Source organism: Emys orbicularis, chromosome 8 (genome assembly GCF_028017835.1).
Source record: "Emys orbicularis isolate rEmyOrb1 chromosome 8, rEmyOrb1.hap1, whole genome shotgun sequence".
Lineage (NCBI taxonomy): Eukaryota > Metazoa > Chordata > Testudines > Emydidae > Emys > Emys orbicularis.
This window is the reverse complement of record NC_088690.1, coordinates 46,066,913-46,087,415: the sequence shown is the minus strand read 5'-3', so window position 1 is coordinate 46,087,415 and position 20,503 is coordinate 46,066,913. Positions and strand designations below refer to the sequence as shown.

The 20,503-nt window shown below is 38.7% G+C and overlaps 1 protein-coding gene across 1 annotated transcript in view; it reads right to left on the bottom strand.

Moving 5' to 3' along the window:
- The window catches only part of DENND1B (DENN domain containing 1B), a 276,366-nt gene that overhangs the window by 65,793 nt on the left and 190,070 nt on the right, over positions 1 to 20,503 (bottom strand). The window contains exons 12-13 of the mRNA XM_065409672.1: positions 11,635 to 11,680; positions 6,956 to 7,057 (exon numbers count right to left, since the gene is read on the bottom strand). Of these exons, the coding sequence (XP_065265744.1) occupies positions 6,956 to 7,057; positions 11,635 to 11,680 (148 nt within the window). The remainder of the gene's footprint in view (positions 1 to 6,955; positions 7,058 to 11,634; positions 11,681 to 20,503) is intronic.

The window sequence follows — 20,503 nt, the reverse complement described above, 5'->3', positions numbered from 1 at the left end:
GATGATTCCCCCACCCAACTATCTGTGTAAGCAAGGACACAACACATAGTCAGCAATGACAGACTGAAGAGCAGGGGAAGGTACATTTTCTGTTGAGAGGAGAAGAGACAATGTTGCAGTGAGCACAGGAAAAGGAGTTGGATGGGAGATAAGGCAATTTGTGGGAAGAGAGGGTGTGTAATGGTAGAGGTGAGGGAGGAGAGTGGATGTAAGGATAAAATAAAGCTTGGTGAGGGAGGGACCAGCCTATATGTTCAGTCAATAAGATAAGCAATCAATATGGTCAAAGCCTTGTGTGATAAGAAGTAAGCTAGTAAGCTATACCCGGGGGAGAACTTCACCATCTCGTGGGTCTATCTGGTATAAATAAGAGCAGCAGAAAGCAGAGAACCACCACCACTGCAGCAACCACAGGGTGTGTCAGCATAAAGGCAAAGGTACTCCCCTATAAAATATGGTAAGAATTCTACATACTCCAAGATACACTGCACTATAGCAGTAAGAGTCATGTTAACAACTCCCATACAGACTGCTAATGAAGGCAAATCTATCCTCCAAAAGATTATTTTGTAGTTCAAGGGAAGCTCCCTCAAGCTTCCACCTTCCCCAAGAACAGGCAAGGGGTAGCTCCACCAGATCACAATGGACTTTCCACTCTTGGCAATTATGGTTTGCCAGTGGTCCAGGTCTCTCTCACAGACCATATGCAGTGGCAAGAGCTTCTTTAGCAGTGTCCCGACAAGAACTGTGTCACTGGAGTGGTATCGGCACAGTGTTCTCCAAAAAGAGCCTAGCTAAAGAAAGCGGTGGTTAAAACAAAGGAGAAGCTTGAAAATAAACCAGTCTGAACTAGGATAAATCAGTACTTGTGGAGTGATTCAAGTGTGAACAGAGGAGGGAATAGGTGCTGTGAAGTGCTCCTGAATGGATTAATTTCAATTACTTGGCTGTGGGGTGGAATCTTGGAGCATGTTAACAGGGAAAGGTGGAAAAATAATTTGCTAGAGGTGGTAAGCCAAAGAGGGGAAATGTGAGTCACCTGGGGTGACATGATAGTGGCAATATTATTAACACAAATGCATAAAACAAAAGACTAACAAATTTCAAATGTATGTTTACACAATATCAGTAACAAAACCAAACATGTTATAAGGTTGAAAGTGAATTGTTATGTAGCTTGTATGGCAGTTGGTGCTCAGGAAGTCACAAAAGCTAAAACTGGAATCAAGCAATTCACAGGAGGCAGGAATAACAGTCAAGTTTGCTTCCAGGAGACACTAGTGATCCATTAGGGCAGTCAGAGATGGGGTTCTTAAACTGCACTGAAAGCAAAATGTTTATCTTTATCTTGCCCTGACCATTCTTGGATCCTCTTGGGAAGGTCACTTCACTGACTGTTAAACACTAGCAAGCAAGGGTAAAGCAGAGATGTGGAAAAGTTGGAACTAATAGGATATCATCAAGGGACTGTCGGGGTTTGTGGGGGGGGTTTTTGGTTGTTTTTTTTTTTTGGTTGGTTGGTGCTTTTTACCACATGCTGGGACAATCTGAAACGTAAAATCTAGACATATTAAAGAGGTAAGCAAAGAATGTGTCACAACTTTGGAAATATTCACTGTATTTCCCTGAAGATTTTAAACTTTCAAAAATGCAACTGAATCAGGTCAAACTGTAATTAATTTAAACACATGTGACTTGTACCTTGATTGCTTGACATAATATGTCAATGAAACACTGTAAAGGTGATTGAAGGCCAAAATTCACCCTTCATAAGAAGAATAAATAAAAATATTTTATGATCAATATATTCACATATTTATATTTAATATTCCAATGAAAACATTTGGGGGGGATTTTTAATTGAAACATTCCCCTGGGGTTCTTGCAACCCACATACTCTGTGCTTGTAGTGCACAAAGGCAAAAAAGTAAAGATGACAAGAAACTGACTAGAAATAAAAGTGAAACTGATTAGTTTCTTTTTATTGCCCACGTAGAAAGAAATATAAAAACAGAATGAATGATGCAAAATAAATTCATAAAATTATTTCAGTTTTCATCATTTAAATTCTTAACAACATAGTTTAAAATGCTTATTTTTAACCTCACTGTGGACCCAGTCCTGCAGCCCAAATTTACGCAAGTTTTCACAAGTTTACTTTAGAGAATTTACAACCAAACTTTAAAAGAATACTGGATCCAGTCCTGTAATCTGTAAAATTCCTATCCTGCAGGCCCAATTCATGCAAGTGGTCTTTCTGAAATCAGTGGGACTACTCACCTACTCACCTTGATCCTGCAAACACTTATACATGCGCATAGTCTCTACTCATGGTAACTAAGTAAAGCAAGTGCTCAAATGTTTACAGAATCAAAGTTGGGTGAGTAGTCCCATTGATTTCAGAAACCACCTGCATGAATTTGGCCTGCAGGATTAGAGCTTCACAGACTGTCGGACTGGATCCAGTATTCCTTTAAAGTTTGGTTGTGAATTCTCTAAAATAAACTTGTCACAGGCCTCTTGACACAAATCACATGTTTGTTTGTCTACAAACCTAAGCACAAGGTACTCAAATCTCCCAGATGGATATTCAAGATACTATTCCAATATGAGTGGGAGTTGCTTATGTTTCAATCAGCATTCCTATTAAATCAGGCCACTAAGAATAAGACAAGTCACAAACCGTGAGAAAGTGGACTTGCTAAAGAACAGAAATGGAGGGCAGTTTAAAACAAATTTACTTAAACAAAAGGTAACCTCAGAATATGTAGATCATTATTTTAATGAAAAGAGTTTCTCTATTCGCAAACTTTGGACATCTCAGCCCTTCAGCATTTTACACTAAATATCCATTTATTTTTAAACAATGACAGGTATCTGCTTAAATGTACTATTTCCAATATCAAATAGGGTTCAAAGAATGCTGTCATTTTAAACCTAATATTCTAAATTCTAAACTTATACCAAGGTTCACTGTGATGCCGAATGATTGTAAAAATCTCTGCACATAAGCAGTTGGCTCTCACAATATTGCCTACTTTGCTAGCCATTCTGGATTTCTAATGGATTAATAATTATTTTTATAATACATTTTCCTACTGACACTTCATAAGTAAAAAAATGTAAATATTATGACTAATGCAATCAGTTTCACAGTTAGGAACTAATCACAATTTATTTTACAACAGCACTAACTGTTGTACTTTGAGGAACAACACTCACAGGAACTACTATTCAAAGCAAATATTCAGTTTTCTGAATAAATTAGAGTCTACTTATCAAATATGGAGTGGATTTACGGTGTTGAAACTGGTTTACTTTACTATCTAAAATGTATTTCTTGATGAAAAGGACACATAGGTATTGTTCTGCATTCTAGTGTCTAAATGCTATACAGACCATCTCTCTTTCAGTTGCTCTATAGTTTTTTAGTACTTGGCACCATTATTTAACAAAATGCAGAAAATATTAAAGAAATCATAATTTTCCACAAATCATATAAATATTTCTCAAAGAATTGACACACAGCAAGACAAGCAGAGGGCCCAATCCTGAGGTCAATGGAACTGCTCATGGTATTAAACACAGGACATCAATCTTGCAAATCTTTATGAAAAATGCTTAGCTTTAAGTACATGAGTAGTCCCACTGACAAAGTTAAGCATGTGTGCAAGTCACTGCTGGATTGGGCACAGCATTTATAATTTTGAGATGCTTGTAGTCTCAACCATCACTGAAAACTTATAATATAAGGCCTTACAAGAAGAAAAAATGGTGGACTATTGTATTAGAAGAAAATTTACTCTTACTGAAATAGCTGCTTATTTTGCTTTTCTTTAAAGAAATGAGACAAATCTATAGTGAAATGATGAAATCTAAAAACAAGTGTTCTTGTCAGAAGACAGGAAGAAGGCTTTTTCCCCCCTTAAGGAAAACAAAGGATTCCTGAAAGTCTTGCATTGATTTATTTTTCCAATTTTAAATACCTTAGGAATAGCGGAACTGCTACTGGCATGGTAGTATTTCTAACAGTCAATAAATCTAGAATATTATGTGTGAATATTGGAATGAAGCCATTAAGAAGATTACAGCATGCAACGCAGCAGAGGGTCCACATGAAAAAAGGACTGGTAATTCAGGACAACTGTGACCACTGACCTTTGAACAGTCAAGACCACTGGTCAATCTGACAAAATAATAGAGTTCACATGCACAGAAAGTTATCTAGCATGTAAGTATAATTTAAATGCTTAAGTGACTGATTTTAAAAGGTCCTTTAAATCTCAGTTAATTATAATGTATTAGACATAATATCAAATAGTAATTTTTTCAGATTTCATATTATATTTTTAAAGAAATTCATTCACAATAAAAGAAATATTAACATTTTAATAGTCATATTACTAGACTTTGCTAAACTGTTATTTGCCTCGCCACTGAAAACATATTATCTTCAGGCTTATTGATTAAGAAAGCTGTTATCCAATTTCCTTTTAGACACAAGAGACAGTTTTAGAATATCCTTTGAAAATGTTAAATTTATTATGGTGGCTTGTTAATTTGTCTGAAATCAGTTTTTGGAGGGGGATGGCAAACTTAAAGCTGCCTTTATCCTTTCAGCAGTTTGTTCTGGTTTAACACTCTTAATTGCTATTCCTGATTATATATTTTTTCATCAAAAGGTTTATTACCCTTGTCTATACATTTGTGGGCTTTATTTATATGTATTTATATGTTTTACATCTGCAAATATATGCTGTAATCTTTTCAATTTGATCTATCATTTTTGTTCTATATTGTTTATAATATACTTGAAATATTTATATCCATATATTAGCAGTTGTAATTGTAATTTCTCTTACGAATGAAAGACAGTTTGCTCTCCCCAGTCATGTTATATGCCAAAATCTGTATACTGTCTGTACCCTTTGTTTAGGATTTTTCACCCACATTTGTATGTGTTTTTAATTAACAAATTAGTTCCACAAGGAAAACTGTTTCACTGCTCAAGTCAAAAAGAGATGGGGAGACTCAAACGAAATATAAAGTAACCTACTAAAACTTGTTTCATCCAGAAAAATATGTTCCAATAAAATCTGGCAAGTGAGACATCTATAAAAACACAGTTTCCCTGTTTTGTTCCATACTGTATATGGAATGTTGTATTTTATAAAAAGTCCATTGTGCACTCTATGTGCCTGGGTAACCCTTATTAACATTAATAGGACTTACATGCATACATCCTGGGGGACAACATACCTCTAAAAGTATGGGAGTTTGTATTCACTAATTTTATTTTAATCCAGCCTGCCTAATCAGAGTATTTTGATAAGCATGTTTAAAAACAAACAGATTTCCTTCCAATGTGTGCACTCTTTTTTACAATTTGAAATCACTGTCACTTACAGTACTGGTATATAACAGAAAATAACGCTTAATTCTGAATTTCACATCTAACTATCATGTGACAAAGGATATATACTTTATGGCATACATTCTAACCTCAACAAAATAACATTTTTCACTTAATGCAAAATCAGCCAGAATTATTGACACAACAATGAGTGACTGTTAGTTTTTGAACTTAACTTGTTATTCTTATGCAAAATACAATATATTTAAAATCACTGACAAATATACCACAATCAGATTAAATATAAACAATATCAAATTCTTTTATTAGAGCTTGGAGATTGCAGTATTTGACACTTTATCTGGTCAAACTATGCCTTCATTATCTCAAAAAAGTTAAGAATGTAATAATATTAAAATAAACTGTCTCGGACCATTAATGTAAGCATCAGGATTTTGCTTTCTGTTATATATGTACTCAGACAAATTACCATTGAGATAAAGATAGGGCTTATCAGTCACTGTAGTGCCTTAGTTTGGTTAAAATACAGAGTTTAAAAAAGACTGCAATTTTGGAAACAGGCTACTATTTGATTTCACTCCTTTCTATAAAATACTTTTTGTTGACACACATTTAAAATAGCATACTACTATTATATCTTGAATATCTAAAACTCGAAATACACACACTGGTATCAAAAGGGTATCCTTTCAGCACTATATTAAGGAAAAGCAAGGTAAGTGTAATGCATTTTTGAGAGTATTTAACATGAAATACAGAATATGTTCCATTATAAGCAGCAGGGGAAAAAAATCTGTGCAAGATCAAAGTCCAGAAAGAACTGGCACTTAATTTATCATCCTTTACAGACAAAAGACAGTTTTCGTCATTTCAAAAGGATCAGATGTCTTTTATGACAAACTGGGTTAGCAGTTTAATTTACAAATAGAATTCTAAGTAAGCAGTCTTTGCTCTGCCAAAGCAAATGACAAACAGTGTAGGTTTTCATTCATGCGACCCTCAGCAGGATAGAAGAGATTAAAATAAAACTGAAATAATTTAGAGAAAACAAATAAATGTTTCAGAAAGTTGAAGATGATCAAAGCCTGAATTTTTTGACCCCAACTGTACAAGCATTTCTTATTATATTGACCAGTGCCATCAGATCATTAATTAAAAGGAAAAGCGCTGGCAGGTGGCAGGGAAGCAGAAGCCGATAATTGGCCCCCTTCTTCTTTTTGCCTTCAAAAACTCTCTCGTTCTTTTGCAAGACATGCCACTAGGCAGACAGAAATGCCTACTTTGTAATATAATGATTAAGATGAGATGAAGAGACTCTTGCGTTTAAAGCAGCAATGCCTAATGAATGCAGCTAGCTTTATAATTATGATCCTGCTTTTACAATAAGGAATATGATGTTCCATTCAACATCTCCTCAACTGTCAAAAAAAGTAAAAATCTTAAATATGGGGCCACAGCTGGTACTTTTTCCCCTTATTCCTTTTATTTCAGTTAGCAAAAGCAGGTAAAAATCACTATTAGTAATTCAAGCTACTAGAAAAGAAAAAAACAACAACAACATGAAATACCCATCAGACTTACCACTTCACTAGGTAGGTTGTTCAGGTCATTAAATGGGTTTTCTAGAGTGTTTGTGTCAACATTTAGCATAACCACATCCTCCAGTGATCTATTTTTTACTCTCTGTTCAGGAAAAAATGCAAGTGGGTATTAGTATTTTAATACATTGTCCACATAAATTACACAATTGTCTATGCTTAGTTGAGGATTATATGAGGATTATAACAATTTACAAATAAATGAAAAGGCAACATTTTCATGTTTTGGATCAAGGATATCATTATATGAAGTTTTAAAAGTACTTTCCTCTTCAGTGAACAGCAATAGTGCAAAAACTGCATACACTTTGAAGAAGCAGAATGTACTGTATGGAACCTCAAAATTAACATCTGTAATTTTATTCAGATATTTTTCTGGACAATTTCTGCCCTAAATTTAGATACATGCAATCCTGCTGCTGGCAATGGGGTTGCACAGATATAACTGAAGGTGCAATTGGACCCTTCATGCTGAAACTGTTTGGATAACTATTAACCAGTTCAAAGAGTTTTAATTTGTTTATTTTGACCCCAATGCTAAAATAATGTGGGATGAAACTATGAGTGGGCACTTAAACACAGCATTATACTTTAACAATTGGTTGATGATATTTAAGCCTAGTACCTATCTTTATGTGTTTCAAAGTTTTCAAAATCACAAATGAATTATGTAGCCCCAAGAAGTATGGGGATTGTGAAAGTGGCAAAATTGGGTTTAAAAAAAGTACACAATCACCATTTAATTTCAGGGAAATTATAAAAGGTAAAATGAATATACTGTAATCTGTGACATACTATAAGCACCCAGTTTACCTTTTATTTTTAAAGAAAAAAAATCAAGCTTATGATAAGGAAAACATGTGAAGATTTGCCTAATAAACTCTATCACGGGAGCCTAACAAATGATTTGGGTGACCATAATGCTACAGCAGTTTGACGTCTTTTACATCAGCATGTCAGAATAGCATTGTCTGCCAGCCAGCCAAAGAGCATGACGATTCGTGAGACAGCTGCAGCTAGAATTCATTTACTACTGAAACAAAGGAAGGTGCTGAATAGCAGTTGAACTATAGATGGGAAGGGCATGGCATAAAATATAAGGAAGAGGAGAGCAAATGATCTCAAAACCCTTACTGTAAAAGGACTAGTCAAACAGGTTCAGCACTAACTAAATATCAAATTAAACTGATAGCATTCTTTTAAACTAAAATCAGAAACGTAAGGTATCATCATTATTTGAAATCTATAAATGACAGGAAGCAGATCAGGTGAACTTGCAGTTGTTTCTGTCACCAGGCATGATGGATCAGGGAGGTCAATGGGGGCTAGTGCCACCACAATGGAAATATTGTAGGGGCTGATGTATGTTTCTGTCCCCCCATGTCTTCTGCCCCACAATACCTCATAGAGGCAAGAGCAGAACCCAGGTGTGTTTCTAACCCCTTGAACACACAGGAGGGAAGGGGGAAATAAGAGTGGGACCTGGAGGAAGGGCTGGACTGGCTGCCATGGGGCCTGGGATCAGGCCACCACCTGTTGGGGAGCATGTAGGAACAATTATCCTCTTCCTGTTTTATTTCACTTGAGTAGCTGTAGAGACTGTGGCATCCAGGGTTGGTGTGCAGTGACCACACAGGGGTGACAGCCTATGCCCTGAGCTGGCTGGGGGAGTTGGCTGCTCATGTGACTCCTTGGCCAAGCCTGGTCAGTCTTTGGGCCACCAAGGGTCCTAGAGGAGATACTGGATCTAGGAGCACATGTGTGAGCCACCGGGATGGAGTGGGAGACAGAGTACCAGCATCTAGGCAGGGGGCAGGGCGCATCAGCACACAGGAGACCAGCCACCGATGGAATGGGGAAGCACAGGGCACCAGCGACCAAGAAACTGACATAGGACCAGTAATAAAAACTGTGACCCCACCAAGCCTGGAGCAGGCTATTGCCCCCATCTTCTCCATTCCCCCCACTGAATCTCAGTAACTGCCCTTGCTCCCCCCTCTAATCCCTTTGCCCCCATTCTCAGCGAGCGTCTGCCCTCCCCACAGCCTCCTGACATTGCTTTCCTTAAACAGTTGATCTTGTTAGTAAAACAGTACAACTTAGGTTTTCCAACATCTTCTGCCCCAATTAACTACACTTACAGATAGTGTATGAAACCAGAGATTTGCCTGCAGTTCATTTTACTAAATGTACACAAGCATGTGACCCTATTACTAAATACTTTAGGATAAGAATCTGCCTCTTTATTCTTTATTTATTTTCACAAACTCCATTATTATGCAAGAATATGGGAGAGAGAAGCTGGTCCAATAAAAGTTATTACCCCATTCACTTTATCTCAGAAAAAGAGACACATTTGGAGAATTCCTGTCTCACAGATTAGCGAACAGTGAACATTACGAGGTGAGCTAATGAAGGTTACTTAAGGAAAGGTAAATGTGAGGTTGCATTATCAAAATTCTCCTTTGAATCAATGCAGTAATGTCTTCACAAAGTATGTCTAGAACTTTGCAAATGTACTTAAATGGAACATGAAGCACATGGGCAATTCTACATTAATCATCCTAAAATTAACCTGAATCTTCCATGACCACTGAATGTCTGCTGCCCTACAATCTGTAAGATAGATACACTATCCACTCATAGAGATCTGCTTGGAAAATATAAGTCAGCTGGATCTAGGCAACTAAAATGTTTGAAGAACTCACATATCACTTCAAGTTTATGTAGAACAGTTTCACCCCTAATTTGCAGGCAGAATAGTCTCTGGATATAAATTCATTACAGTAGCACCTTATATTTGTGGAACACAGAAGATGAAGATAAGCATATAATCACACTAAGAATCAAAGGAAACATTAGCTAATGTTTTCAGAATTTATGAGAGTTCAGAGGTCTTGGGTATCTACTCACTTTGTAGTACAAAGTGAGTAGATACCCAAGGTGAAAATTCTATGATTTGTTCTTTGGGGAAAGGTCGCTAAATTGTTGCTTATGTAGTCCTGGAAATAACATGGCTCAAAGGAATAACTCAATGGTTTCAGTTTCATAGTAAACCTTTCTCAGATGACTTACTGTCTAATGTTTCATGCCACTGTGGTCAACACAATAGCATGTCTAGATGTAGGAACTTTCCCGACAAAAGGAATACAGAAGACCATTTCTGGAATCAACAATATAGGTGACAAATGTGTCTTTTTCAGGGACAGAAAGGTGTGTTTTGCTGTATGACAGGGCTGGAGGAGAAAAAAGCCCTACCTCAACATAGCAAATGTGAATTTACTCTTGTTTATAAATGGCCTTATCTATTGCAAGTCTAAACCAAAGAAAGCCCTTGAATGGGAGACTGGCAAAGTACCTTCTATGAAAATCAAGAACCAGACCATACAAGCAGGGCCAATGACATCTTTAAATGATTACAAGATGACATAATGTGAGCTGCTGTCTTCAAAGTGTTAAAGACTGCTTAGGGACAGTGCCTAGAAACTCACATTCTTTCTTCCAACATTCTTAAAAAGTAACCTTTAGTCTTTGGGCAAAACAATAATGTTTTTTAAAGTTATTGTTATGCCTGTATATGGACATCTGATAACGTGGAATGGTTCTTACAGAGAGGGTTACAGCAGAGTAAGAATGTAAAAAATTTCATTGGAAAAATCAAATCAAATACTCTTTTAGAATAATGTCTGACTTATGAGTGGGGAAGCCACAGATGCTTAGCAGACTCCATGAGAGTCTAATTTACTATTATCATTATTTTTATTATCAGGAAAAACTTGAGCATTCAGGCACATTTGCAATGTCTACAGCATTAGTGAACCAGTTTTTCCAAGTTTTTTAAAGGTTAGAGATTCAATAATAGTTTATGGGATAACAACTGTATACAAGGAGATGAAAAGCAGCAGTTTCTTCAACCTTTCTTTCTCATTCTGTTAAATGAAGTATCGTAGCCTGAGGGTATGTCTACACTGCAACAAAACATTTGTGGCTGGCCTATGTCATCTGACTTGGGCTCACAGGGCTATAAAATTGCAGCACAGACATTCAGGTTTGGGCTGGAGCCCAGGTTCATGGGCAGAGACTCCATGGGGGGGAGGGCCCCAGAGCCCAGGCTACGGCCAGAATGTCTACACTGCAAATGTATAGCTCTGCAGCCCGAGTCCCGCAAGCCTGAGTATGCTGACATTGGCCAGCCGTGGGGGTTTTATGGCAGTGTAGACATACCTATGTTAATTAAGTTGACTTTCCACTAAAGACTAGTGAAGCAGGTATACCCTATTTTACACAGGAGGTTAAATACACCAAACATAATGCACAAGAAAATTCATACAAAGATAACGAAGTATAAGCAAAAACACATGATGCAAGCCCTGAATATCCACATAGCACCTTTGAAAACACAACTTTTACCAAGGACATTTCTACTTTCATGGTGCTTCCAGTGTTTGTAGTAAGTCATTTCATTATGCTAATTAAACTGGTAATCATTCTCTAAGCGACTTCATTAAAATTATTCTCTATAATATGCATGTTCTTAATAAAACAATTGACAAAATGCTCACCAATCCTTTCTCCATAAGGAAAAAAGATAATGCCCCCTGTAATCTTTTCCATTCTCACACACATATATGAAATATAAATATTAGTTTGAAAATTACTCACTTCTATTAAGCTTAAGTGGACTCCAATTAGATATGGCATCGGTGCACTGAAATCAAAAATGAAAAAAAAATCATTTTTTTCTTGAAATACAAACCTTCATCTTCTTAATATGATAAACAAATATAGAAAATCTCTACACAAAGCAGACTCCAACTGGTCTTCACCATTTAAAGCAGTACTGAGCATGCACATCTTTAGTCTAAACTAAGCAAAGGAATTTATTCTGTTTTTAAATCTCCAACAGAAGTGGACTCTGTAGAACTCAAGACACAGTACCCAACTATGGGAATTAAGACAGATAAAATCAGATGTGTACGGCTGGCTGAGCAGTTTGGCTGGACACACGTTCTAGCCAGCCTGAATCAGATCTCTTCGACTTGGCTTGAACTTAACCAGAGTACTGCAAGTTCAGGTTCAGCAGACACAGCTGCAGTGCTAGCCTGGAGGAGCCCAGACTCCAAAAGTTTGGCTCCAGAGTGAGAGTTTCATGAGGAAGAAGACTTTTATCTGCCATTCTGGAGAGTGTGTTCTTCTTGGCTGACTCAATGTGAATGATTACATCACCATATTGTACATAAATATCATAAAGATGTGATGCCAGTTTGGGTTCTCTATGCTTTATGGCTACAATCCAGGCCTTACGCCCTTTACATCAACCCAGATCCTAATACCTATCTTTGTCGTTGGGAGTTTTAAAGTTGTATAATACTGAACTCTATACCATAAGTCTCTCATTCCATATCATAAGTCTGTCATTTCAATGGTGAACTAAGACAAGAAACTATATGCCGTCCAACAACAACCCAAGTAAAACATGAAATGCTGCATTCCAATTCAGGTGAAGCCACCAGATTTAGACCTCTGAGAGTACTGTATGCAGTAAGATATTGTAGTCAAGTTGAGATGATAAAAGCATTTCTATACCTTTCCAATCCAGTAGCTTACTCAGTCTCACAATTGAACTGATTATCAAAAGAAAGATTGCATGCATACTAAGACTTCATGCTCAAAGAAAAACTTAAAGCAATGCTATCGTTGGGAATTAAGAGAATGGAGCATCATTTAAAGAGTGCATATGACCCATGGTACTAATTAATAACATCATTTTACTTGAATTTAATTTCCATAAGACTACAGCCAATGCTTGATATCAGGGGAAAATATTGACAAAACTAATGTTGTGAAGAAATTCATTAGAGTTAGCTACACTGATAATACCCATATCTATAAGAAAACAATTATAAATGGTGGAAAAAAGATCCAAGAACCAGTATGTAAACAGTGAACAGAAAGGTAACTACCAAAGGTGTACAGCATAATAGCACGTTAACCTAGATACATGAAACAAACTTGTGCACGGTGATCATCAGAGAATATTTGAATAAATATAAAACGAGCTAGGGATGTACTTCAAAGAACCACATTTTCCACATAACCATATAATAAAGAAAGTTTAAGGTTGTGAATTTTTTCATAAAGATAATATTCTGTCAAATATTCTTCCAAATGTGCTTTCCAGCATTCTTTTCTATTGATGCCATGTGACAACTAGAATTATTCTCACCAGGGAGAGGCCTATCCCAGTCATGGAGCTATCAAAGCCTGCTTAAGAATACCATGAAAAAAAACTCAGATTACAATAAGGTACTGATAAAAATCAAAATTATTGGACACAAAATATAAATTCTCCTTAATCACTATTGCAGAGTTTGGGTCCAAATGTTACATAGATCACAGCCTGCGGACAAGATGACAAGTTTTTAAGTTGAAATAAATAAGCATATATTACTTTTGAACATAAACTTTCACCAATGAGTAAACAAACCAAATGTGATTGTAGCATGTTCATTCACATGAAAAAGTCATAGAATATTAAAACCTTAGTTTTAGCCAATAAAAACAAAGGAAGTTCAAAGTTATGGCTGAACAACTCTGTGCTTAGCACACCCCATTTTGCTTACTTGTGGCAGCTGATATGTTGTAAATTCCCCACATTTTCTAAGACCTCCCTGATTTAAAGCTAAATTAACAACAGCATTATGGCATAATGCTGATTGTTCCAATAATCTAAGTCAGACTTTTATTATTACATTTTGTAGACTGTGTGTATGAATTTCTTCTATTTTTCCTAATTCAGGTCAGCCCTCCAGCTGCTTTGCCAGGTGTGTGAGGAAGGATAAAGGGAAACAGTAGCCCCGCAACTTTACAGGGGTCAAGGTATGGGAAACAGCAGTGACATTTCAGACTGACCAGCCTGCCACATTCGCCAACTCATAAAGGGCTGTCATGCTATGATGGAGAACCTAGTTCTCTTTTCCCCTCATGATGGTCAACACTGTTTCTATGGGGAAAAAAACGAGGAATCCTTGTGGCACCTTAGAAACTAACAAATTTATTTGGGCATAAACTTTCATGGGCTAAAACCCACTTCATCAGATGCATGGAGTGAAAAATACAGTAAGCAGTATAAATATTACAGCACATGAAAAGATGGGAGTTGCCTTACCAAGTGAGGGGGTCAGTGCTAACGAGGCCAATTCAATTAAGGCGGAAGTGGCCTATTCTCAACAGTTGACAAGAAGAGGTGAATATCAAGAGAGGGAAAATTACTTTTGTAGTGCTAACGAGGCCAATGCAATCAAGATGGATGTGGCCTATTCCCAATAGTTGACAAGAAGGTGTGAGTATCAGCAGAGGGAAAATTACTTTTTGAAGTGACCCATCCACTCCCAGTTTTTATTCAGACCTCATTTGATGGTGTCCAGTTTGCAAATTAATTCCAGTTCTGCAGTTTCTCTTTGAAGTCTGTTTTTGAAGTTTTTTTATTGAAGAATTGCCACTTTTAAGTCTGTTATTGAGTGTCCAGGGAGACTGAAGTGCTCTCCTACTGGTTTTTGAATGTTACAATTCTTGATGTCTGATTTGTGTCCATTTATTCTTTTGCGTAGAGACTGTCCGGTTTGGCCAATGTACATAGCAGAGGGGCATTGCTGGCACATGATGGCATATATCACATTGGTAGATGTGCAGGTGAACGAGCCCCTGATGGTGTGGCTGATATGGTTAGGTCCTATGATGGTGTCCCTTGAATAGATATGCGGACAGAGTTGGCAATGGGGTTTGTTACAGGGATTGGTTCCTGGGTTAGTGTTTTTGTTGTGTGGTGTGTAGTTGCTGGTGAGTATTTGCTTCAGGTTGGGGGGCTGTCTGTAAGTGAGGACTGGCCTGTCTCCCAAGGTCTGTGAGAGTGAAGGATCATCCTTCAGGATAGGTTGTAGATCCTTGATGATGCGCTGGAGAGGTTTCAGTTGAGTGGTGTAGGTGACGGTTAGTGGCGTTCTGTTACTTTCTTTGTTGGCCCTATCCTGTAGTAGGTGACTTCTGGGTACCCTTCTGGCTCTGTCAATCTGTTTCTTCACTTCACCAGGTGGGTATTGTAATTTTAAGAATGCTTGATAGAGATCCTGTAGGTGTTTGTCTCTGCATGAGGGATTGGAGCAAATGTGGTTGCATCTTAGAACTTGGCTGTAGACAATGGATCGTGTGATGTGGTCTGGATGAAAGCTGGAGGCATGTAGGTAAGTATAGCAGTCAGTAGGTTTCCGGTACAGGGTGTTGTTTATGTGACCATCGCTTATTTGCACTGTAGTGTCCAGGAAGTGGATCTCTTGTGTGGACTGGTCCAGGCTGAGGTTGATGGTGGGGTAGAAATTGTTGAAATCCTGGTGGAATTCCTCAAGGGCCCAGATGATGAAGATGTCATCAATGTAGCACAAGTAGAGTAGGGGTGCTAGGGGATGAGAGCTGAGGAAGCGTTGTTCTAAGCCAGCCATAAAAATGTTGGCATACTGTGGGGCCATGCGGGTACCCGTAGCAGTGCTGCTGACTTGAAGGTATAAATTGTCCCCAAATCTGAAACAGTTGTGGGTGAGGACAAAGTCACAAAGTTCAGCCACCAGGTTTGTTGTGACATTATCGGGGATACTGTTCCTGACGGCATGTAGCCCATCTTTGTGTGGAATGTTGGTGTAGAGGGCTTCTACATCCACAGTGGCTAGGATGGTGTTTTCTGGAAGACCACCAATGGATTGTAGTTTCCTCAGGAAGTCAGTGGTGTCTCGAAGATAGTGGGGAGTGCTGGTAACGTAGAGCCTGAGGAGAGAGTCCAAGTAGCCAGACAATCCTGCTGTCAGGGTGCCAATGCCTGACATGATGGGGCGTCTAGGATTCCCAGGTTTATGGATCTTGGGTAGCAGACAGAATACCCCTGGTCGGGGCTCTAGGGGTGTGTCTGTGTAGATTTGTTCCTGTGCTTCTTCGGGGAGTTTCTTGAGCAGATGGTGTAGTTTCTTTTGGTAACCCTCAGTGGGATCAGAGGGTAATGGCCTGTAGAATGTGGTGTCAGAGAGTTGCCTAGCAGCCTCTTGTTCATATTCCAACCTATTCATGATGACTACAGCACCTCCTTTGTCAGCCTTTTTGATTATGATGTCAGAGTTGTTCCTGAGGCTGTGGATGGCGTTGTGTTCTGCACGGCTGAGGTTATGGGGCAAGTTATGGGGACTCTCTCCTCAGGCCCTACGCTACCAGCTCTCCCAGCTATCTTCAAGACACCACTGACTTCCAGAGGAAACTACAATCCACTGGTGATCTTCCAGAAAACACCATCGTAAAATTTTTGAAAGACTCCTAAGTGATTTAGGAGATTCAGTCCTATTTTCAAAAGTGACTTGAGATCTTAGGAGGCTAAGTCTCATTGGTTTCAGCTCCTAAGCCACTTTTAAGTTCTTTTGAAAATGTTACTTTCTGGGCTCATGGGTTCAGATGCAAATGGCTGGCAAAATCCTGGCAATGGAAGAGGGGTATCCTAGCAGGGATTCCACAGGGGAAGAGTCTGGATCACCAGGGAAGATGTGCCAGGTTATGTCTCTCATGCAAGATATACAATGTAGGCACAGATGACCTGACACCAGATTCCCCTGGGAGGCAATAATTTGTAATCAAGGACCAGCATGGGACTGTTGGTCAAGGTGAACAGGGCAGAACTGCATTGTAGCAGGCGTTTCCAAAAAACAGACTGGTGTGGTAGAAACTTCTCCCAAGTTCTCCTCGGCACTCTATTGCTCAACTGGTGTTGAACAAGAATATGGGGGCCTTCTCATAAAGGCATTGGGGATAAAGGATAAGTATCATGATGCTTCCAAAACTCAGCTTATAAGGACTAACTTCCCTAAAGTATTATTTACAGGAATTGTCGTAAACCCAAGTTAATCACTTTTCAGTTTACCTATCTGTGAGCTCTTCTAATATGCATAACTATAGCAAACATTAGCTTAAAAATAATGGAAACTCATAACTTCATGTCTTTAAAACACCCTATAAACATTTTCAAATGGCCTTACATAAAATATTTAACCAAGACTAGACTGACTGACTGACAAATGCATTTGAAGATTCTCAGAACACATTGAGTTCAACTGTTGTGTAAACCCTTAAACAGCTTCTTGAATAGTATGTGAAGACATTGTTAAAAAGGGAAATTCTGCAAAATAACTCCTCCAATTCATCATGTGAAGCTATTTAAATGTTAATGATGATGTGTACTGAAAAAAATACTAGGGAATAAGTTACCTATGTCAAGTAGTCACTTTACGCACACTGATTCTCATCTGAAGTAAACTGACATAGCTCTATTGGCTTCAAAGGAACTACTCTGACTTACAACAGCTGAGGATCTGCTCCATTAACAACTCTGCTATTTTAAAAAAGTAGAGCAGGGGTCGGCAACCTTCGGCATGCGGCCCATCAGGGTAATCCGCTGGTGGGCTGTGTGACCGTCCCCAGGCAGGGCCCCCCGCAGCTCCCAGTGGCTGCGGTTCGCTGTTCCCGGCCAATGGGAAAGGAGAGCTAATAACAGATGACATCAAGAAGGCTGACAAGTTTAATGCCTATTTTGCTTCATTCTTCACTAAAAATGTTAATTGTGATCAGATGCTTAACGTAATTAATATTAACAAACAGGAGGATGGCATACAAGTCAGAATAAGGAAAAGACCGGCTAAAGAATATTTAGATATGTTAGATGTATTCAAGTTGGCAGGGGGCCTGATGAAACTCACCCTAAAGAAAATATTCTTAAGAAAATAGCTGAAGCAATCTGGGAACAATTAGTGATTTTCTTTGAGAACTGATGGAGGGTGGGTGAAGTCCCAAAGGACTGGAGAAGGACAAACATAGTACCTATCTTTAAAATAGATTACAAGGAGGACCTGGGGACTTACAGACCATTTAGCCTAACTTTGATACCTGGAAAAATATTGGCTAGGCTGGGTAAGTGGTGTAGGGTGGAGAGTTTTGGTTTTGTGGAACATTGCACAGAAGGGGGACCAGAGAGGGGACTGTATAGCTTGGATGGCGTCCACCTCAGTAGGAGGAGGACCACTCTTCTTGGGGACAGGCTGACTAGAGTAGTCAGGAAGGAGTTAAACTAATAGCGAAAGGGGAGGGTAAAAGATGGAAGATATGAGCACTCAGCACAAAATCGAGATGTTGAGAACAAAATTAATCAAGGAATTAAAAGACATGAAGAGAAAAAATTCCTGAATTGCCTATACACCAATGCTAGGAGACTGGGTAACAAGCAAGAGGAATTGGAATTGCTCTAGTTTGTATTACTGAATCCTGGTGGGATGATTCATGTGAATGGATTGTTTAAAAAAATCAATGGCTTTAATCTATTTAGGAAGGATCCAGTGTGGGCAAAAAGGGTGGGGGAGTGGCACTCTAAATCAAAAATTGCAGTAAGTGTTTCTGAGTCACTGATAACTCAGAAGAAAATCATCTCGAATGTTTATGGATAAATGTCCTAACAGATAAAGCCCAAGCTGGGGTATTAGTTGGTGTCTGCTATACCACAACTAAATCACACTAGGGAACAGGATGACCACCTCCTTATACCTCTACCTATAATGTGTAGGCAAAAAACCTGCGTGATCATGGAGGACTTCAGTTTGAGTGACATATTCTGGAGGTCTCACACAGTCAGTACTACAACATCCTCGGAATTTCTAAACATTATAGATCATTATGTCCTAACTCAAAAAGTGTTGTAGCCAACACAGGGGAATTCTTTATTAGACCTTGTCCTAACAGATGAAGAGGAACCGATAAGAAAACTAAAAATTAATGGTCGCTTAGGTACAAATGATCATGACCTGATCACATTTATAATATGCAAGCAAAGAAAAGTCCAGACTAGTAATATCTATGTACACATAAACACATACTTGGTACTTAAATAGGACCAATTGCACAAAGCTGAGAACTAGACTAATAGGTCATACTGGCGGTACGGTGTCCGTACCAAATCGGATAACTAACGGCATAAATTAAGATGTTTATACACCAATGCAAGAAGCCTAGGTAACAAAATGGAGGAATTGGAGCTCCTGGTCCGAGAAATGAGACCGGATATCGTAGGAATAACCGAAACGTGGTGGAACGGTAGTCATGACTGGAGTACAGGTATGGAAGGGTATGTGCTGTTTAGGAACGACCGGAACAAAGGTAAAGGTGGGGGAGTAGCATTGTATGTCAATAATGAGGTAAACTGTAAAGAAATAATAAGTGATGGAATGGATAAGACGGAGTCTGTCTGGGCAATACTCACATTGGGTAAAAAAACTACTAGAGCCTCCCCTGGGATAGTGCTTGGGGTGTGCTATAGACCGCCGGGATCTACCCTGGATATGGACAGAGAACTCTTTAAAGTTTTTAGGGAAGTAAATACTAATAGGAACTGTGTAATCATGGGAGACTTTAACTTCCCAGATATAGATTGGGGAACAAATGCTAGTAACAATAATAGGGCTCAGATTTTCCTAGACGTGATAGCTGATGAATTCCTTCATCAAGTAGTTCCTGAACCGAAGAGGGGGGATGCCATTTTAGATTTGGTTTTGGTGAGTAGTGAGGACCTCGTTGAGGAAATGGTTGTAGGAGAAAACCTTGGCTCGAGTGATCATGAGCTAATTCGGTTTAAACTAAATGGAAGGATTAACAGAATTAAATCGGAGACTAGGGTTTACGATTTCAAAAGGGCTAACTTTAATAAATTAAGGCGACTAATTAGGGAAGTGGATTGGACTAACATATTTATTGATCTAAAGGCGGAAGGCGCCTGGGATTATTTCAAGTTGAAATTGCAGGAGCTGTCGGAGGCCTGTATCCCGAGAAAGGGAAAACGGATCGTAGGCAGGAGATTTAGACCGAGCTGGATGAACGAGCGTCTCAGAGGGGTGATTAAGAAAAAACAGAAAGCATACAAAGAGTGGAAGAGGGGAGGGATCAGCAAAGAAACCTACCTTATTGAGGTCAGAGCATGTAGAGATGGAGTGAGAAAGGCCAAAAGCCGTGTAGAGTTGGACCTTGCGAGGGGAATTAAAACCAATAGTAAGAGGTTTTATAGCCATATAAATAGGAAGAAAACAAAGAAAGAAGAAGTGGGACCGCTGAAGACTGTAGTTGGAGTGGAGATTAAGGATAATCTAGGCATGGCACAATGTCTAAACGAATATTTTGCATCGGTCTTTAATGAGGCTAATGAAGGGTTTAGGAATAGAGGCAGCGTAACGGAGGGGAATAAAGGAGCGGGGGTTGACATTACAGTATCCGAGGTAGAAGCCAAACTCGAACAGCTTAACGGGACTAAATCGGGCGGACCGGATGATCTTCATCCGAGAATATTAAAGGAACTGGCGCGAGAAATTGCAAGCCCGTTAGCGATAATTTTTAATGAATCTGTAAACTCGGGGGTGGTACCGTTGGACTGGAGAATAGCTAATGTGGTTCCTATTTTCAAGAAGGGGGG